The sequence below is a fragment of the Primulina huaijiensis genome, chromosome 2, assembly GCF_012295235.1.
Source record: "Primulina huaijiensis isolate GDHJ02 chromosome 2, ASM1229523v2, whole genome shotgun sequence".
Taxonomy (NCBI): domain Eukaryota; kingdom Viridiplantae; phylum Streptophyta; class Magnoliopsida; order Lamiales; family Gesneriaceae; genus Primulina; species Primulina huaijiensis.
Genome location: NC_133307.1, coordinates 20,597,298 through 20,605,338, shown reverse-complemented (window position 1 = coordinate 20,605,338; position 8,041 = coordinate 20,597,298). Strand labels below are relative to the sequence as shown.

At 37.9% G+C, this 8,041-nt stretch overlaps 1 protein-coding gene and 1 pseudogene across 1 annotated transcript; both read right to left on the bottom strand.

Moving 5' to 3' along the window:
* Positions 1 to 420: 420 nt before the first annotated feature.
* On the bottom strand, positions 421 to 2,017 carry LOC140968584 (uncharacterized). The gene has a single exon (XM_073429606.1). It carries the CDS (start codon positions 1,789 to 1,791, stop codon positions 1,078 to 1,080), a length of 714 nt encoding a protein of 237 aa, XP_073285707.1. The 5' UTR covers positions 1,792 to 2,017; the 3' UTR covers positions 421 to 1,077.
* LOC140968595 (uncharacterized) lies at positions 421 to 6,862 on the bottom strand (annotated as a pseudogene).
* Positions 6,863 to 8,041: the final 1,179 nt, after the last annotated feature.

The following is an 8,041-nucleotide window of genomic DNA, read 5'->3' as shown; positions in this document are numbered from 1 at the left end:
CTCGGTGAGGTTCTTGGAGCTCTTGCCAAGCTTTGTTCGCCAGGTAACATTGAATTTATATAGCGATCTTTTTCGATCATTCTGGTACTTCTCATCTTTAAATTTCCGTCCTCTTGTTTTACACCTTTTCTAGTTTTGGTTGAATGTTTCAGTATGTTGGTTGAGTGGATTGTTCAAATCTTGAACTATAGCAATGGACGGAAGACTAAACAATGCCATGTTTTAGCATGATTCTTTGAGTTGTAATTCTCGGGGCTTATCTATATTCTTGTTTACTGTTTTACTCCTAATCGTAGTATGTGGTAAAACCAAGTCTTGTTTGCTTTTTGAGTTTTTTGCTAACGATTTATGTCAGAAAATATTACGCCAAACTACGTCAAATCAAGTATAAAGCAACTGTCCGCACAAAGAACCACCAGCCAAAAAACGATAAAATTGTTTCAAGTAATGATCAAATATTATGTTTCAACAAAAATTTTGCAGATGGCCAAACAAAAGAAATTGAAGTAAAATCACCACTAAACATAAATGGAAGTCTCTAAAACTCTCCTTCGGCCTACTTTCCACATAGAAGAAAAAAGAAAAAATGGCAATCCCAAGAAGATGATTATCGAGCACCAAATCAAAGTAGAGTATTCAAATCTTCCATCATTCAGTACTCAGGTATGAAGATACTGCTTTATATCGAAGTGCTCAAAGTTTCCACCATTCGGTATGAAATCAGAAATATACCAACCGGAAGCCACTTGAATTGCTCACTTCAGAGTAAAATCAAAAGTACCAAGACTTCAGGAAAGTGAAAATTTTATGCCATTACTGGCAGCAAACAAGTTGTTTTCTTCGATGGCATCTTTCTTATTGATGAAATGATCACCATCAGGACACTTTGCAGAAGAATCCCATGTAATTCCTTCTCTTAATGAAGCAGGATCAACATTAAACCCTGTTGAAAGAGCTACAGGGCCACCAAAATGGAAAAGAGAGAAACCCTGATTATCCCCCACATCCTTCTTGTTAGATTTCTCATTCTGTGTTGGATCCACCCCCATTGGTGGTTTTGCAGGAATCTGGTCAGTTTCAGCCATATTCTCCACGTTCTGTTGCAATTCTTTCTGCCCACTTAGATTGGCAGTATGTGCCTTTGCGCTGACACCCTTGACCTGTGCATGCAACTGGCTGGAAAAATGGTATGTGTGCAGGGTTCAGCAATGGGGGTGGCAGATGCTGTAAGGTTCCATACTGCATTAGCCCTGCACTGCCATTCAAACCATAACCAAAAGTGTTGGGGAATAAATAATGGTTGGTGTGAGATAAGGACATCAATCCATTTGTAGAACCAGCTGGCCAATTTAGTGAACTCGGATGGTAACAGTTGACAGGTGGGGCATGAAAGAATGCATAATGTGGAAGCACGCTCGGAGGATGAGCAACTCCTAAACTGACATTTAATCTCCTGTTGTCATTATACGAGGTTGCTTCTGAAGGAAAATTTTCCAAAGAAATGGTCCTCGTGGAATCAGATCCCTGGATCTTAGTGTCCTGCCCTCTCTCTGTGCTGTGGTCTATTACAACACTGTGGCAAGCAGTGAACTCATTTTTCAAGTAGCATGAAGTTTCTCTTCCATCGGCGTTTTGTGATGCCTCCTTTGCATCTGATATGGATATTGTTTCTGGATTTTGAGAGTTTGAAGAGGATGTGTTACTGTCTCCCTCACTGAGGAATGAGTAGTTATCAGAGTTGGAAGAACTGATAACTGATGACTCTGGTGTTTCACGCGGAGATCCAGTCATAGAGTGTGGCTTGGGATCCTCTGCTACTACCTCCTTCGAATATTGTAAAGGTTTGTCTATTACATGGAACACATTTTCTGTTTCTATGCAATTATCAACTGTGGATACTGTTGACCCTCTTACATCATTATCCAGATGATTGTTTCGAGCTGGAATAAATATCGCTTCATAAGAACCAGAGGCACCTGATGATTCAGGGGCTTCAACTTTCAGTGTGGATCTCAAGGTAACATCAGCGTCTGAGTTTCCTTGCAGGCATTTCTTTCGCGAATCCAATGGTTCCCAAACTTTCTTAATATATTAGGAGGGTGCAGGTGGCGAGCAATGAACTTGCTTTTATGTCGCCCAATAATCTCAGGTACGGACTCCTGTTGAGGATACTTGTTGCTGCGGTGATATGGTTTCAATAAATCTGATGGAGAAACCGACTTAATTCCATATTTAGGTTCTTGGGTTGCTTTTATCACGTGAGACTCTGGCCTAATGAAACCATTAACGCTTCTTGCAGAATCAAAATCATCTGCATGATTTCTAGATGCAAAACTGCTCATGATCGCTCTAGTGTCTGATGCTGAAGAACCTTTTTTCCTGTCAGACCATTTCAAACTTACTTCTGGATGGGAATCTTTACGGAACCTCAGCTTCCTGCGAGTGTATTTAACACGATCAGTTAGGAGACATGAGTTCCAGTCTCTCCTCTTTCCAAACTCCTCCCCAGTCAAACTATCTCCAGAGTGATTGACCATATTTGAATAAATGTAGTCCGTAAAAAGCAGGTTATCTCGAATATCAGGGGACAAAAGACTGACAGGTGTTTCACAGACTGTGTCACTGCTGCAAACAACATTGGCTTCCTCATCAACACATAGCGCTGATTGCTCTGAAATATCAGGAGCCTGTGAATCTATACTTGATTCATTACCACATTTATTTTCCCACTTTTCCTTATTTCTTAACCTTTCCTTTCTTCGGAGTTTCTTTTCCTTTTCTTTAATTTTCCTGCGTTCCTTGCGCTCTTCTTCTTCACGCTTTTCCATTTCTTCTTCTTCAAGAAGTTTCATCTGTGCAATCAAAAATTGAAAGGGATCAGTTATGAATCCAAATTAAGAAGTTCGATTCTAATAGGCCAATAGATAGATACAACTGTGACAATACGATAGATTAAACACCTGCTTCTCTAAAGTTATGATTTCCTTGCACGCCACGTGCACACGCTCCTCTAGCAGCTTTAAAGCAAGACACACAAAAATGCCATGTGCATTTTGTCGAGCTGTACCTTCTCTAAAAGCTTTTTCAACCTACAGATAATGCATTGCCAAGTTAGCAAACTCTCAATAATGAACAAGTTAACTAGATGATAAAAACAATAAATCAGCAAACTAAGGACTCCACAACAACTAAACTTCATTAATTGGAGAAATTGTGCTAGTTCCTCAAATATACTTATTCAATTTTTAAATAGAGTCACTGATTCCTCTGCTTATGGACTTTCTTGTACATTATTTTTTTTAAACCGAGCATAAAAATGGAGATTTTGAGGGATGCACATCTACAAAAAACGTGCCTCAGTCTCAAGAGAATGATGTGCATAATAATAACACATCACATCATCATACAAAACTAAACATTGATTATCCAGAAACGAAAAACTATTTTTAGAAAACATAAATTTGGTGAAAACAATAAATAACAGTAGAATTTAGAATAAGTTGGCCACCGCTAGCGAATTTAAAATCTACCGCTAGCTAGGAAGGGAAGAAGGAAGACATGCCTGTTCCTTGAAAATGACAGTTGCAGCATCTAAGAGAAATTCTCGAGCTAGCTCAGGACTCTTCGTGTGTTTTTGGGGACGGGAACAATCACTATCAAGCTCATTTCCATCCTTGTCCTCTGAATCATCATCCTGGAAGTCACAAAAATAAAATACAGATATAAAGAAAACAAACAGACAACAGGAAAGGAACCAAAAATGCAACAGACATTTGGAGCATATATTTATAAAAGAACATATCTGACACTGGACTACCTCTTCTTCCTCAGCCTCCTCTGCATGTTCAAAGAACCTTCTAATGCTTTCCCCTCTTTTAATTGTGAAAAATCCATCGCCAACCACAAGCCTGCAATGAACGCATTGTTGCCCAAACAAAGCATGAGCTTTTACACATAATTCGTTGTAGCGTCCATCCTTCTTCCAAGCACGCAGGGTTATGTAGCAGGCATTCAAACCACTCAAATCTAGACCGGTCACTTGAACTTTTCCACTCAAGCCAACATTTTCAAACTCCAAAATATCTGATTTCCCTTCTCCAGTTCCAATAGCCCATTCAAAGTGATGAAATGCCCGAAAAGAATCTAAAAATGTTTGATGCCAATCAGCTTGAATTGTATCAAAAGATACCTGATGATTGAGACAGCATATGCATCATGATTCTAGAAATATAGTTGTAAACCATAACTTGAGTTGAAAACTACACTTGGTTTGAATAATCAATGCAGTTCTCATGACACAAGAACTGTATGTACAAAGAGGGAATACACAACAGCAACACTGTCCAAATTGTACACCTCATATTGGAAGGCTGTGTCTGCGGCACAAAACCAACTTGTGCAACGAGGTTCCATTCGCATGCGCTTGAGTTCCTTCAGCTCTTTGAACTCCCGTATAACATTTCTCCTGCAATCTCTGCAAACCCTTTGCGGTAAAACCTGCAAACAAGAACTTCATAAACCTCTTTTGCATAAAAAGTGATCACCAAAAATGCATTCTATCTTTGTGATCATGAAAACCAGAATATACGGACTCTATCATCTACTATATTCCAACGTTTTAATAGTAAACAGGCCACCAGTTAACAAAATAAGTACTTCTCTGTCAAACAAAAGCTAACAATATGCTATGTTTTCCCATGTATATGGTCTCACCAATGAAATGAATACCCTGCATGAATGCATGCACTATGCCTGTATAAGCATATTCAGTTTCAAATAATTACTTCTAGTTATTTAAAAAAAAAATCAACCAATTAGGGTAAATGGATTGTAGATCTAATAAAAAAGAAGAGAGCCCAAGGTAAGTGAATGGCTTTCAAGTTCATGGAATGCAGATAATGTAACTCCTATGTACTCTGCATGGGCTACAGACAGACATCTCGAGATAGCAAAATTATCAAATTGTTACAGAATGGCACACCTATACATAAGTCTTTCAACAAAATCATCTTCTTTCATCCTTAGAAGAGATTGTTGAGTCTCTTCACCAAGGGCAGCCCAGAAATCTGCCAATGTTTCCACAGACAATCTGGCAGTGTGAAGAGCACGTGTCTCTCTTATTCCATGCACTCTACCATATCCTGCAACTCCTTGGCTTATCCATCCTCTACCACTACCCCCACATGCATCAGGGTAGAGCAATTCACGTTCCCTTTCCCTTGCACAAGCACTGTCAAACACCTGATGCAAATCAAAGCAATTTAATGATATTCCCTGAAGGAAAAATACATAAAATAACAGCATGGAAATGAAATTTACATTTTGGAGCCCCTTGAAAGATTTTGAACAAAGATAACAATTCAACAGCGTGAGTGTTCCATCCTTAGCTGTGGTTAATCCACCCCATGGATGGACGGATGGATCTATTGAATCATCGTGGCGGCAATTGGCAATGTGTAATTCGTCATCAGGTTGATTGCCCGTGAATTCTACACAGCACTGCCCACCAGATACAACCTGCTGTAGAGACTTTCCATACATGAGAATCTGAAGAAAACCTTCAAGCAGCATACCATTGCATCTGGAGCAATACATTTTCTTACGGGCATGCTCAAATAATGTCTGCTTGTCTATCCTCATAAGTTTCTGACGAGCTTGTAGCGTCAGCTCACACCAAAACTGAAACACAACAAAGAATATTGTCCGTGACTATTTGAGTTACTTAGCTAACAAAGAGCAATAATAATAATAATAATAATAATAGTAAAAGGAGAAAGGTGTACACAAACTAATCCCAGAATCACGATATTTGATAGTTTAGTTATAAACATGGTCACCCTCACCCTACAACATTGCTGAGGTACGAAGTGGCAATCAAGCACATGAATGAATTAACCAATAATAGTGCAGATAAAAAGAAAAACATAATAACAAACATGGGCATTTCCGGAGAACCTATGGAGCTTCTTAGATTATTTTGCAGGAACCAAAGATATATTTAATAACAAAAGTGGATACAATCCAGATGTCGACCCACCGAATACTGCCGTTTATTGCTTTGCTATAATGCACAATCAATCTAAAATGTTTTTTTTTAATTGTGAACTACTAATCCCAAACATAATATGGATTCATACCAACACTTCCAGCAAACTTCCATCATGAGAAATCAACTCTACAATTCAAAGCAAAAGATCCAATCGAATCAATTTAAAAAACCACCCATAAACCCATTTTACTTCAGTATTTCTGAAATGCCAGCAAAAGTAAAAATAAAAGCAAACACATATACCTTCTATAGCTGGTTGTAGCTCACGTCATCGCGATGCTTCAACCAGAATCCATCATTAGAACCAGACGATCCATTGCATGAATGAAATGGAACCACTCCATTCCCCACCAATGGATTCCCATGATCAATACCGATACTATCTTCAGTGAAATTATCAATCCTCTGCGATATTCCTGGCATTTTCCCCCAATTTCAGTTCTTCATCAGCTCAGAAGAACTCGCCTCCGTTCACACCCATCCGAATCAAAATTATCCAAAGAATCAATTACCCGGATTAAACGATACGTCATCGCTTGATTAATCGTCATCCATAGATCGAAAACAAGCTCAATTGCAGATCAAAAACAACAAATGATCGAAAATAATATCGCAAAATTGGAATATATATCAATAAAAAAAATAATAGAACATCTATACGTGTAAGCGCAGGTGTGAATCAGATTCAGTGGTTGAAATGATATCAAAATTTGAAGGTGAAGTCTGAGGAGAGATCGAGATGGATTGGCAATTGGGGTTGGGGGAGAGAGAGAGGTTGCGCTGATGAGATTTGATTCTCGAATGCTTGCGGTGAATATATACAATATACACATACCCCGTGTGTGTGTATAAAATTCTAAATAAATATTTTTATTATGATAATTAGTATGATTAAACATAAATAATTTATGGATATTACGATGAAGATAAAAAATTTAAAATAATTATGTCAGAATTATGAGATGAATAAAAAAATGAAAATAAATTATAATGGTAGATCATAATAAGTTTGTGCGGCCCTCTAACTCTTGTTCTTCTGTACAGATCTTTATAGACGTCTTGTCTGACTCGCACCGAGAAAGAGGAAGATTTGGCTACTGAACCCTAGATAATATTTTGTTACATCCGGTTTGGGCCTGATCTTGATGGGCGGCCCATTCATGGGGTATCATCATTCTCCCCCTCCCAAGTCGAACTGAATCGCAGATTCGAAGTTCGATTAATTGCGTAGCTGTAATGCCTGAAGTGAATATCACAAATTGTTGATTTAGTAATATGATATTACTAAATATTTAACGATTTTTTAAAGAATGAAATATGACATATGTTGGTCATATGAAGTCCAAATGATTTGAAATTTGGATAACATTTTAACACCGGTATATCCATTTGGACCAGTCAAACGATCAAATTTTCCAAAACTCAAAACATGGAACTTCTATATCTTTGAGTTTTCTACATAAGGCCCCTAAATGATCGCTCAGTGATAAAGGAGGTAGGGGTGCAGAGATAGCTAGGAGGTTTGCCTAGAAGCAGCCACCCTTGAAAAAGTGCGTAATAGCTCACTGATCGAGCGCTCTTGCTCCGAAGATGAACGGGGCTAAGTCATATGTTTGTCATATGAAGTCCAAATGATTTAAAATTTGGATATAATGTAGAAAACTCAAAGATATAGAAGTTCCATGTTTTGAGCTTATACCGATGGTGAAGGTTCAGTGGGAGCATAGAGGTGTCGAACAGGCCACTTGGGAGACAGCGGCATATGAGGGAGCTCTACCCCTACTTATTCTGATGATATGATGTATCTTTATTTATGTATGTTATTACTGTTGTTGATTAATTTCGGGAAATTTGATCGTTTGACTGGTCCAAATGGATATACCGGTGTTAAAATGTTAAATATTATATATTATATTATTAATATAATATAATATAATATTAAAAAAAAAAGAAATAAGATAAATTTGAAAACAGACTATGAAAGATTTCAAT